Source organism: Tiliqua scincoides, chromosome 5 (assembly GCF_035046505.1).
Source record: "Tiliqua scincoides isolate rTilSci1 chromosome 5, rTilSci1.hap2, whole genome shotgun sequence".
Classification (NCBI taxonomy): domain Eukaryota; kingdom Metazoa; phylum Chordata; class Lepidosauria; order Squamata; family Scincidae; genus Tiliqua; species Tiliqua scincoides.
In genome coordinates this window covers 51,819,071-51,844,579 of record NC_089825.1, presented here as the reverse complement: position 1 = coordinate 51,844,579, position 25,509 = coordinate 51,819,071, and the positions used below count along the sequence as shown (strand labels likewise).

The 25,509-nt window shown below is 42.2% G+C and overlaps 1 protein-coding gene across 1 annotated transcript in view; it reads left to right on the top strand.

Annotated features, from left to right (window-relative positions):
- The window catches only part of ULK4 (unc-51 like kinase 4), a 207,984-nt gene extending 183,501 nt beyond the window's left edge, over positions 1–24,483 (top strand). The window contains exon 33 of the mRNA XM_066627918.1: positions 24,437–24,483. Coding sequence (XP_066484015.1) covers positions 24,437–24,450 — 14 coding nt within the window. The 3' untranslated portion in view covers positions 24,451–24,483. The remainder of the gene's footprint in view (positions 1–24,436) is intronic.
- Positions 24,484–25,509: the final 1,026 nt, after the last annotated feature.

Below are 25,509 nucleotides of genomic sequence, written 5' to 3'. Positions count from 1 at the left end.
AAATAATCCCAAGAGCATCAACAGAAACTTTCCCATCCTTTTAATCTTAAAAACATTTATCAAGAGCCAGTTTCGCTGTAAGTCTAGTTCTTTTTCTCCTACACACATATATTTGACCAGATTTATAAGACTGATGCATTTTAAATGCTGAACATAAAAAGTTCCCCATCAAACCTTTTCTAGTTCCAATTCTTTACATTAAAGTGCACACAAGGGTAATTAAATAGGGACTAATATCCATGTGAGGTGATGGAAACTAGGAAATCTAGAAGGCAAAATTCTTGTTTGGACAAGAAGAATGCCCAGTTTTACAGAACACCACTGGATGCAGGGAAGGCTAGTTGCAATGCTAGAAACCCTGACGTGGCACTGTAGGATAGTTGCATGAGCATGTAACGTTTTTACAAAATCAAGAGTCAGAGGAAGCAAGTGATCTTCTGCTGAATGGGCTGCAGAGAGTTATAGGCCAGAAGTTGGCAATGTGTGTGGCAGACATAGAGTTTGTATATCCATGTTTGTTTACCTAATGCCATCACTATGCTTGGTGCTTTACAGCAGAAGAAAAGGCAGGTCCCTGCAGAGTCTAGCCTGCAGGTGTTTGGGGTGGAGGCAAGAGACAAGTTTGTTTTTCAGGTTAGGCAGAAGCCCAGGTCCAGAGCAGTGAATGAGATCTTAGGGGCCGGAGGCAGATACATAATTGAGATCATGAAGGGCAAGTTTCAGACATTCAGGAAAAGCGAAGGCAAGGCACAGGAGGAACCAAGCTGAGAGCAGGCCACCCTATTGGTTCCACATATTACTTGCTCTGGTTGGACTTTGGTACTTTCTCAGGCAATTATCTGGATGGTGTGACAGACAAGGCAATGTTCCACCTGTCCAGAATGTTGAAACCAGTCACCTTCCACTTTGAGTTGGAATGTGTAGAGCTTGAGAGCGGCCAATCAGAGAGTTGCATTTAAAGTTCTGAAATGGGAGGGGGAGAAAGAGCATTAAGAAAACAGATCTTTAGAGAGTTGGTTCTTGGCATTTATCAGGAGTGGGAGAATTTTAACTCTGTTGCAGCTGGGTAGAACCTGGAGTCAGTCACAATTGTCAAAGACCTTGACTCTGACTGGTCTGCCACTGCATGTAAATGCTGGCTACTATAGGAGTGATTTTCAGTGAAGAAAACAAGTCTAACCAGGTGATAGTACTGTAAGTTCAGATCCATACTCCCAGGGCAGCTGTAATGTCCAGTTGAAACACATACTGTTAGTTTCATTGAAACAGAAAGTTCTCTGTAATGAGTAAGAAATCTGAAATACACTCTTTGGAGTGAGCTCTCTAACTCATTTCAACAGCTACTTTATAACAATTTAAGCCATAGCTGTTTGTGCTCAATGAGAAGCTGTGGTGCTGAAAGGTTGTTTTAAGTTCAAGCATTAGAAACCAAGTAAACTGTCTGTACCCTTTTGCATTGAGATGATACACTCAGGGCGCAATTGGAAAGGTGTCCTGAGTCAACACAAGTCCCTTGCGCTGGCCCATCATCATTGCAAAGTATGTAAAGCACTTTTGCACCAACTTAAAAGGAGGCAGGCCGATGCGTGCATGTGTGCTGGCCTCCGGAGGCTGAATCAGTCCCCACTATGTTGGCAGATGGGTAAGTATGCGCCAGCCTTTCCAGGCCAGCGCAGAAGTCTGGGAGGCATGGAGAGGGCGGGTGGCAGGCAGTCCTGTGGGCGGGTGGCAGGAAAGCGGGAGATGGTACTGGGACCTGGCAGTTATGCCGGATCCTGATCCAGTTCACCGACAGCTCCGGCCAGCTCTGGGCTACTTGAATCTGCGCCACCTCTTGAGGTAGTGCAGATCCAAGTAGACCCATTAGAGTCGCAGTGGCTCTCCCAGGTTAAGGGGAAGCGATTCCCCTTGCCCCAGGCCAAGCCGCTTGCTGCTGAAACTTGCATTGGATACAGGGCAGGCATGCCAGTCTCCCCATTCCAGTGCAAGATAGGATTGTACTGCTCGTGTTCTTATTCTTTCTAAATTTGGCCTCAGTGCTTTTAAGAAAAGTGTTGTGTCCATAAACACAGTACCTAATCACTGCACCTCGTTCTCCTGAGAACTCACATTGAAGCCACATGCAATATAAACAGTATTACCCTGCTACAATACACACATTCTGTGATCTCACACACATATACTGCTTCATTCAAACAATCCTGTCACATGACCAGTATTTCCCAATATCTCTCTTAGAGCTGCCCTGATGGTGGAGGAAATAAGATGCCTGGGCACTGTTGCAGATTCCATGGTTTGAGCATCCAAGCCCCTGCAGCCCCCTGAGCGGCGCAATCCTAGGGATTGCGCCGCTGCCTTCCCCCCACCTCTAGCCTGCCCCGCCCCTTAAGGGGGCAGAGACCAGGGCCCTCAGGCTGGGGCGTTGCGACACCCCAGTTTGAATAGCACTGGATTAAGGGGACAGTTGTCCCCCTGCCCTGGGAAAGCCCCAGCTGCTGCTAAGAGTCACCGAGGGCCTGTGCTGCCGGCACAAGTGACAGATAGGATTGGGCCATTAGTTTGATCCCCATAGAAAATTATGTTGTTTATAATGTAGGGATACTTTTAGCACTTTTCAGAATGACCATCTGTCGGGATCTACCAGAAGTAACGTCATTAACCTAAAGTGATGTCATGGCCAGAAGTGACATCATCAAACAGAAAATTTTTTCGCAATCTTAGGGCCCAATCCTATCCAATTTTCCAGTGCCCATGTTGCTGTGCCAATGGGGTATGCACTGTTTCCTATGTTGGGGAGGCAGTTGCAGAGGCCTCTTCAAGGTACGGGAATATTTGTTCCCTTACCTTAGGGCTGCATTATGCCTGCACCAGTGTTGGAAAGTTGGATAGAATTGGGCCCTTAGTCTGCACTCCTCTCCACACTCACCCAGGAGTAAGCCCCATTGACTGTCATTGTTAAAAGCATATATATAGTAGCCTGTTAAAAGTACAGATCTGTAACATTTCCCCAAATGCAGTCACATACCACGGTAGCATCAAGTCTAATATATTTTTTTAAAAATATTGAAATGAATGGGGACCCACCTGAAATTAGCTCACGACCTACCTAGTGGATCCTGACCCACAGTTCTACACTGTGAAACACTGCTCTAAGGTGTTTCATAATTATATTTTCTTTCACCACTTTGGCATCTGCCTGTGGAAAGATCAAAAGTTATTGCAATGATTGCCTTACTGGTTGGTTTTACTCCGTCTCTAATGTATCAGATTCAAATATTATACTGAAAATGCATAATTCCACGGTTTCAATAAATTCAAAACTGCTAAAAGTTGACTTGTAAGTTATTACTGTTTGCAGTTTGTCTACTATATTTAGAATTAATATTATGAGATTTTTTTTCCTAATGTGTAATTAGAGTCCAGGCGGAATTACTGCATGATGTGGGGTCTTGGATGAAGTCAGGGGGTAAAAAGCCACTATGGTTTCCTGGAAGCAGCTGTTTCAGCTCTTCCTTGCTGCCTGTAAAGGGCACAACTGACCACTCAAAAGCTATACGTGTTTTTAAAGGGAGAAGTGTTCAGTATCTGTTCTTTGATTTCCTTATAGCAGCAATGAAAAATACTAGCTTGTGTAAGGCCGCTCACTTCAGGTGATCTTTGCCTCTTTACCAGGGAAAAGCATCTGAATTCATTGGGAATGTACTGCAAAAATGCCAGATACCTTGAGTTTTCAAAGAACTTGTGGCATGCTTATTAACACATTAACATCATCCCTCACTGTCATTCTACTTTAAGAACACATAGAAGAGATGACACAGAAAAGATACAAGAATGACAAATATTAAACAATCTCTCTGGTGACGGATTCTCTCCTCATTTTCCTGACATTTCCCTTGGGCCTCTTAGGAAGACTGCCTCATGGGTGTTCATGAAAAGTATGATGGTAATAGCAATGGAAGCACTGCAAGGTGTTGCTGTCTAACCCCTACGTAGATGAGAGGTGAATCACATAAGGTCCAACATAGTTGGTGAATGGGTGTTCAAAATATCTATATTGTGCCTTTTCCTTCTCATTAGGAGGTAGCCAAGGCCACTTGCCTTTTTCGCCCTACATATTAGTCTCCAAGGGGCTCGTTTTCTTAAAGGGGAAAAATGATTTTGGGGGATTAAAAGAGGGCCAAACCCCTTAAAAATGAGTCAGACATAATTCATTTCACATCTTCACAGGGTTGTTGGTGTTACTATGGGCAGTGTGGGAGGGAGAACACTGTCCACACTTAAGGAGGCAATAGCAACTGGAGGTAGCAATGGAGAATCTTCTATTGTTATCTTCTCTCTTCTCTTCCTCCTCCTCCTCCAATATGTCACAAATGTATCACCACCTTGCAAATGTACAAGACTGCAAAGTTGTATCTCTGAAACGAGGAATTGTTTGCATATTTAAATGTGGTTATAAGCTTAAGTAGTTGGTAGATTACACTGATCAACAAATGTTAACTTTTTTTTTTGGTACAAAAACGAAGTTAGCTGTTCTTTATAGATTTTTGGTCATTGAACACGAAAATCACAGTTTAAATACTCTCCTAGCTCAAATTTCCAAGTAAATTGACCATTTCTGTTCCACATATATTTCAATGGGATGTTATAATAGCGACACACATAAGTCAGCGTGGCAAATGTTAAATTCTGGTCCGGTGAGTTGGATAGCTTTCTTTGCCTTGTGAATCATGTGATCATAGTGAAGAAGCAGTTGGAACCAGATCCATCCAGTTTGGATACCCCATTGAACTATATGTGATATATATACAAAATATAAATGGTCAAATTAATCCAGAACCGAGGATTTTTACTGTTATTTTCGTGTTCAGCGCCCAAAAAACTACTACCATTCTTGTAAAAATTTCATTCTTGAACAGTGTCAGTGTTCAGAGAGCTCACAGGAATTTATTATTATTATTAACAGTATTTATATACTGCTTTTCAACAGAAAGTACACAAAACGGTTTACAGAGAAAATCAAACAAACAACTAATGGCTCCCTGTCCCAAAAGGGCTCACAATCTAAAAGGATGCAAAAATGGAATTTAGCCATTCAGTTTTTGCCTTACTGTTATACTGTTGACTGAATTGTACCATCAAATCAAACATGATTGGAATGGGACCATGTTTTGCAGGAATCTCTCTGAAGAAGTAGGTAAAGTCAAGGTGGACTTGCATTACCATGTGATAAGGTCAAACATCATAAAGGTTCCTTATGTTATAGACTGAAGTGAAGTACTTAAATCAGAAATACAAGTTTCAAAATCATAATCGGCTGCTGTGGACCAAATACCACTTACTATTGAACTAAAAGTGTGCAGAGTGAAATTATTTTTGTTGAATTTTTCATGCGGTTCAGCACTTGAGAAATGAGTACTGGGCTTCCAGCAGTCTTTTATTTCTTCTGGAAATGGGGGGAAATGTCTCTGACCATTACTGCCCTAATTAACACCTCTTCTTTTTCTTCAAATAACCCTGTGGGACTGCTAATGGAGCTGTGGGAGTGTGTGTGGGAAAATCCCCTGGTGTGCAAGCTTTGCAGCATGAAAGGAAAAGGGGAAAAACCAAGGTGTGAGGCAGAACTCACTTAATGGGCCAGAAAATTTGAAGATGGCCAAAAATAGAGGCAGATAAATGCTGTTAATGTCAGGGCAAGATTTACAATAGCCGTGTTGAAACTAGTGAAATTTGGCAGGCTTATATTTGGTTAGAACCTGAACCATTAATGTTCTTTTCAAGAATAGGTGATACGAAAGAGAGAGGGCAATTAGCATTGCTACTGCTAGCCACAGGAACACCACTGTAGGTTTATTGACACCTTTTTAAAACCCTTGACAGCCCAGCCTAAGGTACTAACCAAGATGACTACATCCTGGAAGAGCTGCACTACCCAGTTACAATACTATTTGTTGTTGCAACTGAACATGGTGGATCAACACAGTAAACCAGTCCTATCCACTGCTGAAAAGAGATCCATTTCTAGATTTACTTACCTGCATCTCCACAAAAGCCATACACAGTATGTTGTCTTCTGCCTGTTGTGCCCTTTGATGATTTAATCCAGTTTTATGAAATTGCCCCTGCATAAAAGAATGAATCTTTATGCCAATAAAGGTCTTACTGAACTGAAAAGAATGAATGGTGGCAATTCATGTACAGTATTTTTTTTTTTAAGGGATCATGCAGAAAACAGCTGGGAGCATTTTCAATCTTCTTGTATGCTTTTTTAAGGTTAATTTATCCAGAATTACAGATCAATTACAGCAGGTAGCTACAGAACTGATATTCATTAACGCATTTTATTTTTCTCAAGTCTTATCAGTCTTTCTCTCAAGGATCATGGGTGATTCTCTTCATTCAAAAATTCATATTACATTGATTGCTGCAGCAGTCTGGAACACCTTTATATTCCTTCTGCTTTCAGTACTGTATTCACCTTGTTAATTTGCCTATCCTTCAGTGTTCTTCAATCCACTTGAGTTAATCACATTATAAATAAGAAAGTCTTTAAAAGTGTTACATAGGCTTCCACTTTCATTAATTTATCAACATGGATGTCAGAACCAGTGTGGGATGGAAATCAATCCTATCAGATGTTTTTGTTAAAGATGCCCAGAATACTGCCATATCTCTGTAAATTCAGGATACATTACTCACATTTTGTGTAAACCGTAACAATAATATAGTAGTAGGAAGTAACATTGCATTTGGAATTACACTATATTAAGATCATGCATAATCTCCTCTCTCCGCTGTTGGCATATTTCACTTTATGCAGAGCCTGCTGAAGATAATGAAGAGACCACTGTGAACTTGAATGAAATTTTGCAAAGGCCTGGAATATTAAGTTACATCCTAGAAACTCCTTAAGGCAAGCCAGTGTGCCCTATTCTTATGGACTATAGCTCTGTAGAACCTTGATCCCAATTGGAATACTTGTCCATTGCCACAGTGCAGATAGGAAGCCCAGATATGGTAAAATGGCAGTCGCTGAAATTCAGTGAGCATCAGCAAGCTACAGTACTGTCACTGCAGCCATGGATAGGCATTAAGAATTGTCAGAACAAATTGATCATTAATTTGATGCTATGGGAATAATGCTTTTTGACAGAATATTTGATTTAATGAAGCGCTAAATGCTGGGTGTGTTTAAAAGACTAGGGGGAGGGGAAGAAAAACTAAAGAAAGTGCTACATCTTAACATATGCCATTGATGGCCTCAGTTCTGTTAGTTCCTCAGGGGGCAGAAGAAGGAGGTTATGAGCTTGCGCTGAATTCATACATTATTCATCTTCAACTGTGAACAGTAGTATCAGCCTATTCTGGTAAAGTGACAATCTGTGCATTTTTCCCTTGGGAAGAGAGAAAAGATAATTTAAAATTATTCCTTTTCAGTCATTATAAGATATCAAGCAGAAATAGTTGTTATCTCATCCTTAACTTTTAAACTAAAAGATAAATCTTGTTATTGTGGCTTAGCATGTTTCAAGACTCTAATATATGAGACCAGAGACCAAAGATTGTTATAAATCTTTGTTATAAATCAGAACACTTACATTTTATTGAATTTGCCCCATAGGAACTGCAGCTTAAGTAACCATTTATCTTGATGTTCCTGTCATAATAAGCTTGGTAATTCTTTTTTTGTTAGAGGCACAAAAAATTTGGCTAAAAACATTGTTTTGTTAATTTGCATACAGAAGAAGAGAAGTTGACATGGGCATACTGCGTTCATTTCCCTTTATGTGCTAATAATGGAAAGGTATGAAACATGATATTGCCTATATTAGCCAAATTTAAGATTAATTTTAAGTGATACACTAGCTACAGATTCAGTAGTAAAGCATGACATAGAGATTGGAGGCTATGTATCCCCCAAAGGCAAAGTCTCAATATTAGGTGGCAGAAGGTCATCTTCTCCTGTTAGGATTCAGGATGGCTATATTCAGTATTATTCAAAGTAGATAGCCATATTGGTCCATTTGAAAACAAATATACAATAGTTATGCAATGGAGTGCACTTCCTCTCAGCGGTGTAGCTTGAGGGGCTCACAGCGCTAAGTTGTGCAGGCACCTGAATGCCCATGCAAGCAGCTCCTCCCCCTTCCCTTCAGAGCCATTCTGGGCAGCTAAAGCAAAATGGAGGGAGAGGGACTTCTTGCTTGGCATTTTCAGGGGCTTGCAAAACTTAGTTCTGTGACCCCCCCAGCTACACTACTGCTTCCTCTGTCCATTCATCAGCCTCTACATTGCAAAGTACGTATGCAGAAGTTCCTGATGAAAGGGTCCAACAACTTATTATGCCTACCAGTAATGCAATGAATTATATCCAAAGAAAATTAATGACAAAAAGCCTAATCCTATCCCCCTGCCAATGCCAAAATGGCTACTGCTGCATGCTGCAGAGATGGTAGTTACGGAGGAGTCCTCTGGGTAAGGGATTATTCATTCCCTTTCCCAGCATAAGCCTCTGTGGTGTGGACAGGTCTACAGTGACCTGTTCCAATGAAATCTGTGGACCTGTGCCTGCGGGATGGCTCCAGGAAGGGGATTTGGATGCAATCTTGCCACTACTGCTAAATGTGCCCGCTTCCCAGACCCAATCCACCCTTCCCCTACGGGCACCATCCCACCTTCTGTTCTGCGTTTATTCTGCCTTCCCCCGCTCTATTCCACTCTTCCCCCACCCTGCTCTCTCCCCTGCCATCCTTACTATGTCAGCTGGTCTTTGTAGATCCAGCAACATGTGGAGGGATGCGTCAGTCTCCTTGCCAGCTCTTTGCAACTGCTTTAAGGCAATCAACTCTGGTTTCAATGGTGCCTAGTCACAATTCACATTCTTAGGATTATTATTTGTTATTATAGTGCAGTGGTTCTCAAACTGGGGCATTGCAATGCCCCAGCACCAGAGCCTGGGGCTCTGCCCTCTTAAAGGGTGGGAAGGGGGGAAGGCAGAGACACGATCCCCTGGATTGCACCTCTGATCAAGGCGCAGGAGCACGCTTCCACTCACGTCTGCCTGCAGCAGCCTCCCGGGGATCAGAGGAGCCTGGCGCCAGCCTTAGCAAGGCTCTCCATGCAGCACAGACCCCTGCAGAACCACTTATGGTTTTGTGACCACTTATGGTTTCGTGATTGCGAAACAGGACGTGGTGGCGATTGCATTCTGCAGTGGTCTGGGCAGCGTGGAGAGCATTGCTGAGGCTGGCGCCAGGCTCCTCTGACCCTCGGGAGGCTGCTGCAGGCGGGGGTGAGTGGAAGAGCGCCTCTGTGCCCCTCCACAGCAGTGTGACGCTGAGCATAATGTCACTGCCTTCCCCCCACCCCCACTACCTTCCTCCTGGCTATGCAAGGACTTACAGGTTCTCAAAGTTTACCAGAGAGTTTCAGAACCACTGATATAGTGTATCACTGTACATGGCACTATAGAGAGAATGAGGGTTGCCCTGAGGGTTTTACGAGCTCAGTACACACAAGGGAAACAACAGAGGATGGAGAGAGAAATGGAGATGGGTAAGCAGGATATAAGCAGGGTAAGAAGAATATATGACTACTTCAGTTACATGATCTTAAGTTTCATTTTACAATAGGGAAGGCATCGGGTAGCCCAATCCTCCCGAAATCCCTATGCAGTGAAGCAGGAACATCAGCATGGCTTCTGCTGCATCCCACAGGGGATTTTTGTCTGCTGGAGGTCTCCTCAGGGTATGGGACATTTGCCCCTTTGCTGTGGAGTAAGCCCCAGCAGCCACCATGAGGCTACTTGGACCTGTGTCAGCATTCAATGATATCAGATCAGGCTTGGAGAGGGGCTCAGGATTCGGTGTGCTGATGATGATCCCGCCCCCTCCCAGGCCCAGTCTGCCCTCCTCCCACTCCCTCCCCATTCAGTCCCCTCCCCACCGTCTTCCAACCCCCTGTGTGGGCATTCAGCAGGTTCTGTGGGTACACCAGTGCATGGGAGGCTGCTGCAGCGTCTCCACTAGTGGGTCTGCTGAGTTCATCAGTGGAGGTCACTCTGCGGCAACTTTAAAGCAGTCTCTGGTGGAGCAAAGCTGGATACATTGGCAGAGGAAGGGGATAGGATTGGGACAAAAGGCATTTTTAATATTTGTTGCCAGCTCTTATAAATATTGTGGTATGGTTTATCTAAATTTATACAGTGGGTAGTCAAATTGAGTCAAGTCAGTTAAGTGAATTTATTGTTTTGTTGGCTGAAATAAATCATGTTTTCTGACTTCTTGTATAGCTAGATACATGTAGCCTAACTTTTTGGGTATGTAGATTCTTTTTATAGATACAAATATAAAAGGGTGAGATTATGCAGCCTTGGGATGAAAATATTTGAGAACTGTGCCCTGGTCATCCTAAAAGAAGAAAAATGGAAAAGGTTAGAGGAACATTAACAGCAGGTAGAGAACATGGAATAAGAATCCAGTCCTGAAGCTAAAATTGTCCCTGCTGTCAGTTGCAAATATACACACTGAATGGAGGTCATGCTGTTCTTTCTAGAATTCTGGAGGAGGCTTATATTTTTATTATAACAGTTACAGTGCTGTCACTTCTCTTCAACAGAAATGCTGAAATTGCTGAGGACATGGACATTTCCTTGTCATGGCTTGAAGGCTGAGTTATTTTTGTACTTCATTGGCTGTGGATTTTTCTTGCTGTGTTTTAACCAGAATCTTGAAACTCCAGTGTTATTCTAATAATATTTGGCTGACCTGTACTTGTTTGTCTACCGTAATTGAATCAATTGTGTTTCACACTGTGAAATACGTGGCTCTGTTCTATATAACAGAATGTAATACATCTGCAGTCCTGGTCCACTGCTGCCTTGTGTCACGTGAATACTGAAGACTAGCAAATCAGAAAGTTACACTCGGTAGCACTGTATATGGAAGCACAATGGTTCGGGAAAGTTGGGGAGATTTCCATGCATAGCTGGCTGTATTTGATCAAATTAGAGGATCTTTTGCTAGTTCACTGTTTTTTTTAAGGCACAGGCCATGAAGCAGTCCAACAATAACGTTTGAAACACAGCAGCAGACTGGAGCAGAACAAGGAAACTGGGAGAAGCACCACCCCTCTTTTAAAAAGGGGATTTTTTCCTCTTTTGGAAAGCCACAGATGAATAGACTGGTGACCGTTTTTGGAAGTGGGCAATGTTCCTCCTGGCTTCCTTGTTCAGACCTCATTCTGCCGCTCTGTTTCAGAACAGAGTTTCAAAACAGAGTGGCAGAATGAGAAAAAGGTAAGGAAACAGTCGTTTAGGTGGTCAGGCGGAGCAGGCGAGTACTGTTGCTGAAGATGCTAGTGAAGCTGGTGGAGGAGATAGTGGCTCTAGCAATTCTGTTCCTAATTGCTTTGGAACTGCAACAGAAAGCATCTATCTCCAGACCAGATGAGACAGAAAGCTCTTCAGCTTCTCCAGACTGAGAGCAAAGTCCAAAGTCCAGCTGAAATGTCTGCGTGACTTCCTCTTTGCTGAGGATGCAGCTGTCACCACCCACTCTTCCAAAGATCTCCAGCAGCTCATGAATTGTTTTAGCAAGGCCTGCCAAGACTTTGGACTGATAATCAGCCTGAAGAAATCACAGGTCATGGTTCATAAAGGATCTCCTCTATGGAGAACTTGTGCAGGGAAAGCGCCCTACAGGTAGACCACAGCTGCACTACAAGAATATCTGCAAGAGGGATCTGAAAGCCTTAGGAATGAACCTCAACAGTTGGGAAACCTTGGCATCTGAGCGTTCTGCTTGAAGGCAGGCTGTGCAGCATGGCCTTTCCCAGTCTGAAGAGACACTTTGCCAACAGACTGAGGCAAAGAGGCAAAGAAGGAAGGCCCATAGCCAGGGAGACAGACCAGGGACACACTACACTTGCTCCCAGTGTAGAAGGGATTGTCACTCCCGAATTGGCCTTTTCAGCCACAGCAGACGCTGTGCAACAGCCACCATTCAGAGCACGATACCATAGTCTTTCGAGCTGAAGATTGCCAACAGAACATCAATGCTCATGGCAAATTCCTTGACATTTGGCAGGTTGAGAAATTATCTCTCTTTTTAGAATGTTTTGTGGATTTACTTTAGGGAGTTTATCCATGGCGATGATAAAATAGTCTTATGAACTTAATGTAATCTGCAAGTAGAAACATGCTGTCAGGTACTGTTTGGTCATGTTTGTAGCAGTCTCTTGTACTGTATCATCTCTAAAGAAAAAGGAAATAGCTGTGGTTTTGGATTCTTCACATATCCAGTACACCAGTGATAATTGTCATTCAGAGTTGAATTTGATTCAGTTACATGAAGGTGAAAGAGTCAAAATCTCATTAACAATCCCTTAATACACCTGGAGGGGGGTGGTGGGAGAAACATTTTAGCAATCTAATATCAGGTGTTCTTTAAACTTTTTTAAACACCTGGCTTTAGCTGTTTCTCTGGCAGAAGACTTCTCCTGTGCTCCTCAGTTCTTCAATAAACTTGGGTGAGCTTCATGCTTTGATCCTAAAAGTATTCTCTTAAAGATCTAGTAATTTGAGGTTTTGTTTTCACATGTTTGATGGTTTGCCAGAGAGTAATCCAAATTTCATGTTGGAGTCTAATGATTTCAAAAGTGGGACTCCTAGCCTAATTTGATTGATGTTAATACTTAAAATAGTTTTACAAAAGTGTTCTTTAATGTGCAAGATTATTCGTAACTAGACAATGAGAGACTTTCAGGTGTCTTAACTCTAGAAAAAAGGATAAAACAGATGAAAAGAGAGAGAGAGCATGTGTCTTTCTAGAAATGCCTACATAAAATAAGGCACTAAATGATTGAGAATGTATTAATATTTTGTATATTTCTTCCCCCCCCCCCCAAGTCCCTTTTTTATCACTCCACTTATTGGAGTGCTTTCTTTAATAATATGAGTAGATTTAAGTGAAGTTCCTTGGGGACATCTCTGTTAGCTATGTACAAGTAATTGCAGGGTGTTCACAGCCATTGCTGGCTGGATGCTCTAGGTCAGGGTCACTAAACTTTTTGGCCAACGTGCTGCATCAAATATCTGGCACAGTGTCAAGGGCCAGGAAAAAAATTAAATATAAAATTTAAATAAATACATTAAAGATGGAACTTAGATGAATGAATGAATGAATGAATGAATGAATGGACTCAAGTATCCAGGATTTCTCCAAGCACCAACACAGCCCAAGAAATAAAGCATACACTTAAATGGACCCCCATTCCCCCATCCCACAAGCACATCTCTGGTTGTGTTTGGTCAACTGGGTCAGAAGCTCTCAGGGAATCAAATGCTGGCCGTGGGCCAGGTAGAGGCTCTCCGTGGGTTACATCGGCCCCAGGCTGGGGTTTGGAGACCCCTGCTCTAGGTGGTGATTTTATGGGGAATTGCATCATCTGGTTGTTTCACTAATAGTGCTGATATTATCTTAAGGTGACCCAATTAACAGTTGATGTTTGATCAGTTATAGAATTGGCAATATCCTGGCCTCACTGAAGCAAATGGTAGAAAGTGAAACAAGAGTTTTGCCCTATGCCTTTACTGCGGTGAGCAAACCTGGTTTGCTGTTTGTGCTCCTGTGTTAAATGGCATGTATTAATGTACGTATTAATGTACTCACAGCTGAAAAGTACATATCACTCCTGTTCGTGTCATTCTGTTTTGTGGTCTCTGTGCATTCACACATAGTGGAGTTCAGTACTTGCATAGAGTTGATTTTCGAATCTTTCGGAGCTTTGTCAAGTGCTCTGCCCCTACTCTCAAGTGAGAAAACTGTTTGCGTGTCCATGTGCATTGAGCATGGGTAGATCACCTAGTCCCTCCACTCTTTTCAATCGCTGCTGAAGCAATATCATAAGGAATACTTCCATTTGTCCTTCTTTGTACAGAAAAGGCTTTTACTTCAGTTTAAACATTTAGGGTGCAATCCTAACCAACTTTCTAGCGCTGACCTAGCCACAATGCAGCTCCAGGTTAAGGTAAAACCTGGCCTTTACCTTGAGGAGGCCCCTTGACTGCCTCCTCACTGCAGGATGCAGTACATGCCATATTGTCACAGCTGTGTCAGTGTTGGAAAGTTGCTTAGGATTGCACCCTTAGAGGGTGTATGTGGAGACACACTCTGCTTGGGGAGAGTCACACTGTGACTCCAGTGTCCACTATACAGTCACCCAACTGTGATATTACCAGAGCCTGCATCACAGTTGTGAGTTTTCTGTTTCTGGTAAAGAGTGCAGCTAGTACAGCAAAGTTTTTAAAACCCTAACCCTAACCTTCTTGGCAACAAGTGCCACCTGAACATCAAGCAGCCAGGTCCAGAACCAAATCCAAGTAATCCTAATCCTTTAAGTCAGCGATTTTCAACCTTTTGCATCTCATGGCAAACTGAGAAGATGCTAAAATTGTCAAGGCACACTGTCCATTTTTTTTACAGTTGACAAGGCACACCGTACTGCTAGCTGGGGGCTCTCGTCCCCAATGGCCCTACTAATATATGACCCTCCCCCAAACTCCTGCAGCAGATCTGCAGACAATTCATGGCACACTAATGTGCCACAGCACAGTGGTTGAAAATAGCTGGTTTAAGAGGAATGTAATTTTGTTCAGTAAAGATCTATCACTTACTCCTAGTTCAACAGGTCAGCATTGCAATGGAAATGATTGAAAGTGTTGTCTACTCAGAAATTATTGTGGATTAGCATGTCCAAACTGAACAAAATCTAAGCATGGGAACACCTTCAGTGCTGTGTTTCAAAATGGCAGCCACATGCAAATTATCAATTAAATGTCATTCCTTAATAAGCTTATTTTTCAAGTTGATAATGTTCCAGTGACAAGTAATTAGTTGTAAAAGTCTATGAAATCACCTAGGCCAGCCCAGAAACATGGCATTGCCTGTATTATACATGCTAAACATGTTGCAATTATTTCTAATACAACTAGCATTTAAATAATATGTTACATTATGGTTGTAATGTAACATTTAGCCAAACCCATTGCTGTAAACTACCCATAGCAGTTCTAGTAAAGAGACTTCCTGTCTTTGCTGTCAGGAGGAAATAGTGGGTACTTGGCTTTGCCCTTAAACAAAATGAGGTACTGTTTTTCCTGTTTCTTATTTTATTTAATAGATGTCAATTCAATGCCAGTGTTGCTGATTGCTAGTGCTATTCCTTTGCATTTTGGGGGCTCATCTTTCCCTTTTGCTTCCTAATAGATTTTCAAGCATGTGACCTTTCCTGCTAGACAGAACAATAAGAGCGCTCTTGTTTGTGGCTGTCAGAGGTAGCAGGGCGACAATAGGATAATTGGCCTACACATTGCCATCCTGTGTATAGATAGGAAAGAGCGAGTACTGTTGTTTCTTGCCATCGCAATTTGCTTAAATCACTTCACTTAATCTTCTTACCCCTTTGTTTGAACAAAAATGTGCTGTGGTTACAATTGCTTGGGCTTGAAATATGATTAGAGCAGCAAAAAAGCATTATATTGAGGACAGCTGCAGAATTGTGCATACCCTGCACAGAGACACAACTTTCCAAAGGCGGGACTGATACACCCATATAAACATTTTCCCCTCCATACACATCTGCCCTTGTCAATCTCTGATCAGAATTGGGATTAAGCAGGGGAGTAGGATGCATCACAATGCAGGGAAATGCACTGCAGATTTGGGTACCTACTATTTGTTGTATATCATTTATAGCTCAACCATTTTAGTTACTATACTGAGGACCAATTTACTATTTGTGCTGTGTATTTGCAGCATATAAGTGGTGTTTGTCTTGTAAAAGTGTAAGAGACACATGCCAATGATCCCCCGGCACATACCCACTCCATATTTATAAATGCACATCTTTGTTTTTTTTAACTACAGAGTTTACCATGTGTCAATAGTGGTGGCTGATTTATATGGTTTTTAACTAGCAGTGTTTGTTTCCAGTGAATAAGATAGGATTACAGCCTAAGTCTCACTGAACACTGAACAATGGGCTTACTTTGAGTAAAATAAATACAGGTGGGGCCTTGGTATCCACTGGGGATCTGTTCATTGACTTCCACGAATATCAAAAACTGCAGATAAGCAAATCCGCAGTTTTGGCCCTTAAAGCTTCCCTGTGCTCTGGTCGCCTCTGGAGAACTTTCTGAAACCTGCAGAGCCTATGCATGTCTGTCTGCAGCCTCTGTGGGCTTCAGAATGGCAATTTCAGTCACTTCTGGTTTAACTCGGAAAACTGGAAATGACGTTTTTTCAGTCTGAAAAGGCCAATTGGAAGCCCACAGAGGTCGCGGGCGAATACATGTGGCCTCTGCGGGCTTCAGAAAGCCCACCAGAGGTGACCAGAGTGCAGCTCCGGTTGCCTTCAGAGGGTTCAGGTTTGGCCAAGTTTGGCTCAGTGTCGGTCCAGAGGACCCTCATTGAGCCAGATCCACAGAAAGAAAGTCCGCAGATACCAAGGCCCTACCTGTAACACCATTTTCAAACATCTTTATTTATAATAGCTGCTCTTCTGATGCCTGCGTTCTAATTCACTACTCACAATATAGAGTTTGCCGTGAATTGGATTTGGTGTTGTACCAAAGTACTTGTACTTTGATGATGAAGCAACAAGTACTTTCTGTCCAAGACATAATATCATCCAAGGCAACACTGAATCCTGGAACTTTTGTTTGGAAATTGGTAGATTAGATTGCAACATAACACATTGTCATCTCTGTGTCTGTTCTCTCTTTTTACTCAGAGCACATATTCTAATGATAGAAAGTTTTCTACTCTTTTATTTGAATATTAATTTATCAGAGGTTAGTACTTTCATTTTAGATAATTAATAACAGTAGGGGGTTTATTTTCAAGTTGTACAGTAATATGTACAGTGTATACTATCGTGAGCATTTCATAATACAAGGTTTTCTCACTCACAACTCACAGTATTTTTAGAAAATATGTTTTGTTTCTTGTTTCTGTATATGACCTGTAACATGATGTAGGTTGCAAGGTGTCTTTCTATATAATTTACCATCACAGAATGTTTTCAAAAATGTTGTAAGATTCTACGTTTGTAGTAGAGGTTGAGCCTCATTATTCGTGTGGGTTCCGTTCCAAGCACTCATGTGGATGGCAAAAAACGCACTATAGCAAATCAATTTAAAAAACAAAGTTTCTTTGCTCCGGTGATTTAAAAACAGCCTTGCTGACCTTTGTGATGTAAGATAAGAGTCATTAAGAAGACAATCCATCAATCAGTCATACTCCAAGCGCTTACAAAGGTGCTTCACTCAGTCCCTCCCTTCAATGCAAAGTGATCACCTTTCTTTCATGTGCTCAGGGGGAAGGGAGGGGTCGCCTGGAGAGAGAAGGATTGATGGATTGTCAGCCAGCTGCCCCCCCCATTAACGAGGCTATTGTTAAAAGGACTGTTCAGTTTTTTTAAACTGATTTTAAAGGGATCCATTTTCCCCCTTCTCCAGGGATCAGCACATTCCTTCTGATTTGCTGGGGACATTCGTGTTGAGTCAAATCCGTGTATAAAAAAATCAATGTATAACAAGCCTGGACCTGTAAATCCAACAGTCCAGTCTCATTCAACTTTACTCATAAGTCAGTCCCACTACTTGTTGGGCTTAGTCCCAGCTAAGTGTGAATAGGATTGCACTTGGTACAGATTATGGTGTGGTGTATGTTTAAGAAAAAAACCTCTAGGTTTTATGATAGAAATTAACATCATAAACATACCTTTCATTTCCAGGCAAGTGGTCACTTATATCTAGAAGAGCTGTAGATGTGGTACAGCTCTGCTTCTCCTCACTGCTTCCCCCTGCCCCCCAACCTGCTATGGTGCTTTTCTACCACAAGCCATATTGCCAGAGCCTGTTGCCTCAGGCAAAATATTATAGGCAAGTTAAAGATCATTGAAGGTTTGCTTGATTCTAACCATGCACTGGTAACTTGGTTAGAGGGTCAAGATCATCCTTCAGTTTAATTTTAGAGTTGCATATACAGCCCCATGAGTGTGGCTATACAAAGGACCAATCACAGAACAACAGTTGCGGGTATGTGCAATTTCCACCTTATTGTCAAGTTGCGGCAATTTAACACCAGCAGCAGGGTACACATAGCATCTAAGGGCACTCCTGTTGTTGAGTTGTTATTCTGAGAGTTTGAGAAGAGGCTAAGACCTAATTTCGTTACATTTTAGCTTTATTTTTCCAAGTGTTGGTTATGCTTGATTAGCTGAATCCCTGGAGTTCAGAACCATTAACTGCAGAATTCATTAAGTGCGATGTAGAGATGTCTACTGACATGACAAGAAAAACGAAATATTCTGCAGTGAAGCACAGTTGTTAGGGTAAAAAACCTGATCAGTGACATTGCACATCAACAGTGTTAAATGGAGTCTTGTGATGCTTGTGTATTAAATCAGAGAATTTTTAAATTGATTAATAGTTTATACCTCCATAGAGAAAAAAAGTGATTTTCATTTATAAACTGAGATTTAATTCCTGATAGTTCTGAAAATAGTTATACTAAATATTGAGTGACAGCCCAGTCTTATCCTCCTACCCTGCCAGCATAACATAACTAGCTGGCAGGGAGGCTGGAAAGGTCTTCTGTGACCCATGAAGACCTTCCTGAGCAGGTAAGCCCATGCAGGGGGTTGAACGGGGCAGGGGACAGAATAGTAAAGGGAGTGAGCCAGGGATAAGAACGAATCAGGCCCAGGAAGAGGTGGCATTGGTGATGGTGGTGAAGTGACTGAGCTGACGCAGGTCCAAATTGATCCATAGCGGTGCTAGGATTTATCCTAGCGCAAAAGGACAAATGTCCCCTCTCCCTGAGGAAACCTCCTGCAGCAAGAAAACGCCTGTAGAATACTACGGTAGCCATGCCGGTGCCACTGCATCTCTGCGCAGTGATTTAGATAGGATTAGGCTGTGAGTGAGATGGCGATATGTGTGTCTGTGCCCAACAAACCTCTAAACATATATTGCACTAAAACGATTCTGTCCTGGAGTTTGGTTTTTTAAATCTCTGTTGAGGAAAGTGTATGTTAAAAATGGAGAACCACACTGTAGACTCTGAGGTCAAATGGCAATCACAGCTGTGCTGACAAGAGTTCCCTTCAAGGCCCTGGTTTTCCTCATGTGAAGGGGTGCGTGCCTTGCCAAGTTAAAACTGTACGTTCCTTTATTCCTTAGGAGACATGTCCTCACATACATAAAAGAGAAAATAAATGTAGGGCTTGAAATGTAAGCTCTCCTATGGGTGCAATGTTTCTTCTTCTTCTGGCTGAAGATACCTGCATGTTCTAACATGCAGAAATCAGAAGGTTACAGATCCTCATAATCTGTCTGAGAAATACAAGTCTGTACCAATGCATGCCAAATTGCACCTGGAAACACGTCTTCTTTTGTAACATTGGTTCAGGTTTAAATGGTCCAGTGTCATTGCCTGGGCCTGTTTTCCACTAGTCAGCAATTGACATCATCAACTAAACTTGTTTTACCTGCTTTGTTCTTCTTCTACAGGCATTTTATTTGGATGTATTTCTCTGCTCAAGATGTTACATGAATATTGAAACTAGTGGAAATCTTGAACATATTAGGTCTTTCCAGAAAGTCTGGAGGTTGGTAACACTTGGGGCCCACTAGCTAAATTAGTCCTAACAGACAGATGTATGGTGGTGGCAGGCTGTGTTCACTTGGTGACGGACCAGACCTGAGCCAAAGTGGAACCCATTTCTGCCCCATTTTTTGTATTTTGAGGCACACCCTCTTCCACTGTGCCAATTGTGTCTGGCCAGGCAGGGAGAATCTTGGGAATTCTGCTTCCAAGGTCCTCTCCACCTGGCCAGTGAAGACATGGAAGAGGGGATGGGTAGAAGAAGGTAGCACTCCTCTTCAATTGGGAACAAAATCGCAGCTGTCACCCCCATCCCACACCTCCTCCCATATTCTTTGGCAGCAGCACTTGAGGAGTTGATAAGCCCCTTCCATCCTCTTCCTGCTTGTTAAACAAGGAGAATGAACAAAAAGAGGGGCAGGTGATGGCAGGCAGGTTGCCCTGCCAGTTCTTCACTTCCCCTAGCCTGCCACTCAAAGCAGATTCTTCAGCCCCTCAAGAGTGGTCTGCCTCAGCTTGGTGACAATGGCAAGGCACTTTGCAGTTCCTCAGAGAGGCAGGTCTTTACGATTGTGGTCCAGGATTGAACTCTAGCTTTGAAAATAGTTGCCAGAGTTGAACCTTAGGTTAAACTCACACCTGTTTTCATTTGCACAACTAGCTAAGACAGTGGTTCTCAAACTTTTAGCATCAGGACCCACTTTTTAGAATGAGAATCTATCAGGACTCACTGGAAGTGATATCATGACCAGAAATGACATTATCAAACAGGAAAATTTTTTAATAATGCTAGGCTGCAATCCTTCCACGCTTACTAAGGAGTAAGTCCCATTGACTATCATTGTTAAAAGCATGTGCATAGTAGCTTGTTAAAAGTCCAGGTTTGTAACATTTCCCCAAATGCAGTCACATACCATGGTAGCATCAAGTCTAAGATATTAAAAATAAAATACCTATTGAAGTGAATGGGAACCCACCTGAAATTGTCTCACAACTCACCTAGTGAGTGGTCCCAACCCACAGTTTGAGAAACACTGAGCTAAGATATTCTAACAGGATTTTCTATACTTTCTTGACCATTTAAAGATATATGAAGCTCCCTTGTTTCTTTGCTGCATGAATAGCCAAAGGGAAGCTATAATGGTTGTCTTACTTACTCTTCCACATTCTGGGTATGATTACTTAATCTAAGGGTTATGGAGAGTTACTCCATTGTAAATTAACTTGGAAAATGTTTGGTTAATGTTCTTGTCTAAAGTAGGGGAAGAGTTGCTATGGTATATAACTTAGAAAATAGCTATTTTCATTTTGAATTATCTCTGGTAACATAGCTGTTCAGTAAACATTATGCTGGGGTGTGTTTATGTATGTTTTCGTCAAGATGTTAGTCACGTAGGTTAGACTTCAAGATGTGCAGAATCAGATGCCTATTACCATAGTTGCAATAGAAAGAGAGAGCCTTTAAACTATTTTACTGGGTAAAGGTTTCACCTGCACCTAAAAAGTGTGGTCCTGTTAAGACTACAACACATCAAAGCAAAAAATGACAACCACACACTTGAACATGAGTCAGCAGGACATAATGACAGAGATGTGCAGAATTTTTAAAGGCAGCAGATATAAGTATCACCTGGGAAAGTGCTCTCAGTAGTCAGAGATGAAGCAGATTCCATTTTTAAGGCTTTCCAAATTTAGAGATAAATTAACAGATGTAAACAAGTATTATATAAAACAGTGTTTCTCAAACTGTGGGTCAGGACCCACTAGGTGGATCGCAAACCAATTTAAGGTGGGTCCCCACTCATTTCAATATTTTATTTTTAATATATTAGACTTGCTGCTACCCTGGTATGTGACTGCATTTGGGGAAATGTTACAGATCTGTACTTTGAACAGGCTATTATGTATATTCTTTTAACAATGATAGTCAATTGAGTTTACTCCTGGATAAGTGAGGATAGGATTGCAGCCTAGGATTGTTAACAATTTTCCTGCTTGATGATATCAGTTCCGGTCATGACATCACTTCCAGTGGGTCCTGACAGATTCTCATTCTAAAAAGTGGGTCCCAATGCTAAATGTATGAGAACCACTGGTATAAAACAATGGAAATGCCATCCGCCTTTTTTGTGTGTGATCAGACTTCAGCAGTGTGGAAATCCTTTTTTAGAGTACTTAAAGTACTCATTGTCACATGCCATTGTTTCCATAACGTGCAGTTAAAAGTGGACTGGAATTGCATTTGGACCAAGCAAAATCAGAAGCTTTTAAGTCTAAAGAGGCTTCTGTTGTGTAGCCAGTCTTTTGCATTAGCTTGCAATTAGTGCACAGTTTCCCTAATCAGAAAGCAAACTTCCAACTTAATTGAAGTTGCAGTGGGGCAGGAGAAAATCATCCCCTTCAAAAGGATGAAAGTAATTTTATTCCTCAGGTTAATTGATTTTGAAGGTCTTTGCAAATTGAAAACTGCAAGTTGTGACTAATTGGGGGGGGGGGGGGAACTAGTTCAGTGTAGTAGAAACATCAGCCTTAGGAAGAGAAGCCAAGACCTTCATCTTTCCTTTTTACCTAGAATATACCCTAATGTTTATGGCAGAAAAATCTAACTCTGCATAAATTATTGGAACAATAACAAAATAACATTTATGGATCTCTTGAGTTTTGTGTTTCAATGTATTTTACTGTACTTTTGTAGGAAAATGCACTTATTATCTTGCACATTTATGCTGTATGTTAGAACCTAACTAGGATATTTACATATCAATTATGTTGTATTAAACAGAGGAAAGTTGTAGTGCCTTATTAGCTTCATAAAGAAAAGTCATTTTGAAATTCACATTAAACTGCAGTGAATGGACGGTACACCAGATTCAATTAAGATTTTTAAATTAACAGCTACTGATGATACAGAATTCAGTGTGTGTTTATACTCATCACAATAAATCACCTTGAGTAGGAGGAAAGTCTTAGAATCCCTTATAGTAAACTGGTGAAATTATGATGATGGTGCAAGTTGGAGACAATGCTCACATCTAAAATACTTGTTGGATGCTACTAACGTGTGCCTCAAACTTAGCAGAATATAAAACAGTCCTGATTAACCGCCAATTCTAACTTTCCAGGACTGATGCAGCTATGCCAATGGAGTACATGTGCGGCATTCTCTGGGGGGGGGGGCGCGGACAGTCATAGAAGCCTTCTCAAGGTCATGTTTGTTCTCTTACCTTGGGGCTGCTTTGCCGCTGCATCAGTGCTGGAATGTTGGCTAGGATTGGGCTGTCAGTGCCTGCTTACATCCACAGGCATTCCAGTGCATACACAATACTCCCAGATATCTGAAAGCTTCTAACTCAAGTGCACTGTTGAAGGGCTCAGGAGTGCACAGTGGTGGTGGCGGCGTAGCTGGAGCAGGGCGGAGCACCCAGCCTGGCAGGGAGGTGGGCGAGTGGCCCATTCCTTCGGAGCCATTCTCGCCCACCTCCCTGCCAGGCTGAGTGCTCCGCCCCCCTCCAGCTACGCCACTGCAAAGTGGTGATCCACACATGGAGCCAGGTCCCAACATTGTGTAAAGGAGGGACACTTTTGTGTCCATAGAAGCTACTTATGACAATTTACCGCTCCTTGTGGTTTCTTTGTGTGAACAGCACAATTCTGGGTCATATAGTGCACTGTAGCCGTTTTGGGAAGCTTAATTTGGACCATTAAAAGGTTAAATGAATGGCATTTGTCACCTCACTGACTGCAGGGAAGGTATCTGATTACTAAGTGCTATCTTGCATAATATACTTCTCAAGAGCATGCAATCAATAAACACGTCATCTCATAATGCAGATTGAAGATACATAAGATTTACAAGGTCAGCTGTCACCAATCCCAGTTCACCGTAAAGAGGCTTCTGCATATCACTCATTCACTTTAACGACATGGGAAGGTGCTGCTGCTGCTTGGATTCTGGCAGATGATGCATCAGTAGTCCAGTGTTTTTGTACAACTCCCAACAGCACTCATTTTACACAAGTCATTTTGCTTATGTTCCTGTAAACAATTATTACCTTTTGTAATATATGTAAGTAATCCCAAAGCAGCCTGGTATAGTGATTGACTGATTCCCCCCCCCCCTTTCTTTTTCAAACCAAAGGAAATGCTGTCTGTAAATTTAATCTGCCGCGGGTTGTTTGTTGTTGCTGTTGACTATTTTAGTTGCAATGAAATCAAACCTTGTTTGTTGAAACAAGTGGACTCAGTCAGACATGTATTAGAGATAAAGAACATGAATGAATGTGGTACGATAAGCAGAGCAGCTTTTGTGTATCAGTTCCAGCCTTCTTCTGGAAAGCTGCTTATTTTGATAGCCGATCTTAAGACATATTAGGCACAGTTCCTCTGTAGTTCAGTGGAGGACAGATACCCTGAAAACAGGCTATTAGAAAGCATAAAGCCTGGTGCAAGAGGTCCAGATGTTAGTGTGGAGCTGTACTAACCCCTCCCAAAGCATGAAAGAATGATCAGATCGGAGGCGTAGCCAGATTAGACGCCCCTGTCACTGTGCCCTCCAAAAAGACGGCTAGAACAGTTGCCAGCAAACATGCCAGGCAATCTTTCAAGGATTTTAAGTCATGGAGCTAGAGAGGGGTGGCATTCCTCCATGACACCAGGGGGATCAGCTGCTTGGCTTGTTCATCAGAGTTCCACAGAGCAGAGTTTCTCCCCCACACCTGACAGAGAAAAATGTCTTCATAAACCTTTGATAACTATTCTTTTGATTCCAGATAACTTCAAATGAGAAGCACTCTGAAAGCTTGAAGAATGATGGAGAAATTCTTGTTCACACACTAGAGAGACTGGCCCAAACAGCCAGGTGAGTTCCCTTCAGCTTTCTGGAATTTCCAGGCTGTGTGTGCATTCCTCCCTGTCATCTGTCTGTAATCACCCCATGCACTACAAGCTTCTTGTGTTACAACCCACCCCCACCTACACAATACTAGCCTCAGAACTCCTTTTACTTCAAAGCTTTGAAACTTGTGTTCTCTTTTCGGCTACTCTTATTTTGATCCCCTGCTGTGGCAGGTCAGAGCTTTTCTCTCTCTCTCTCTCTCTCATCTTTCCAACATCTTGCCTCTTAGCCAGATGCTAGTTCGCTGTTCCTGCATGCTGGCAAAACAGCCTCTTTGCCTTCCCTGCGAGTCATGGTGGTGGGGGTGAACATGAAAAATACAGAGCTGAGGAAAGAGATACTTTGTGTGCATCTTTTTTTAAGTCCAACTTTGAAAACTTGGACAGCCATTGAAACTGTATACATCTACTTGAGCTATGGAGCTGCAAGCAGTAGCTTATCCCACAGCAGCAAAAGTTCTAACCACTCCTGGACAGTGTTTCCTCTTCTACCCACACTGCTCCCTGTCCACATGCTTGCTTTCAGGATTGCTGAACTCAAGAGTTGTTCCTGCTGGTTAAACTTTGTGCACAGTAAAACTGTCAGCCATCTTGATGCCTCTTGACCACAGTAACATGAATGGCAGCTGCCCCTGGATCCTAAAAAGAGTCCAATAGTAATCTAGTCTAGCATCCTGTTTCTCACAGTGGCTTACCGGATGCCCTGAGGAAGTTTCCCTGCAGAAGTTGAAGGTGTATCACTTGCTCAGTGGAGATGAAATTGTCTGCACCGATTGTGCATTTATGTGAGCATCTGGATTTTGTGGCAGTCAGTACCATTGGATCAAGCTCTAAAATGCACTCCGGAAGACATGAGTCAATCCTAACACTTCAGCAGTGGCTGTTTTATTTTATCCCAGTATAATGTCTTTACTGATGGCTGTTTGCTGATGTTTTTTAGTGTCATTTG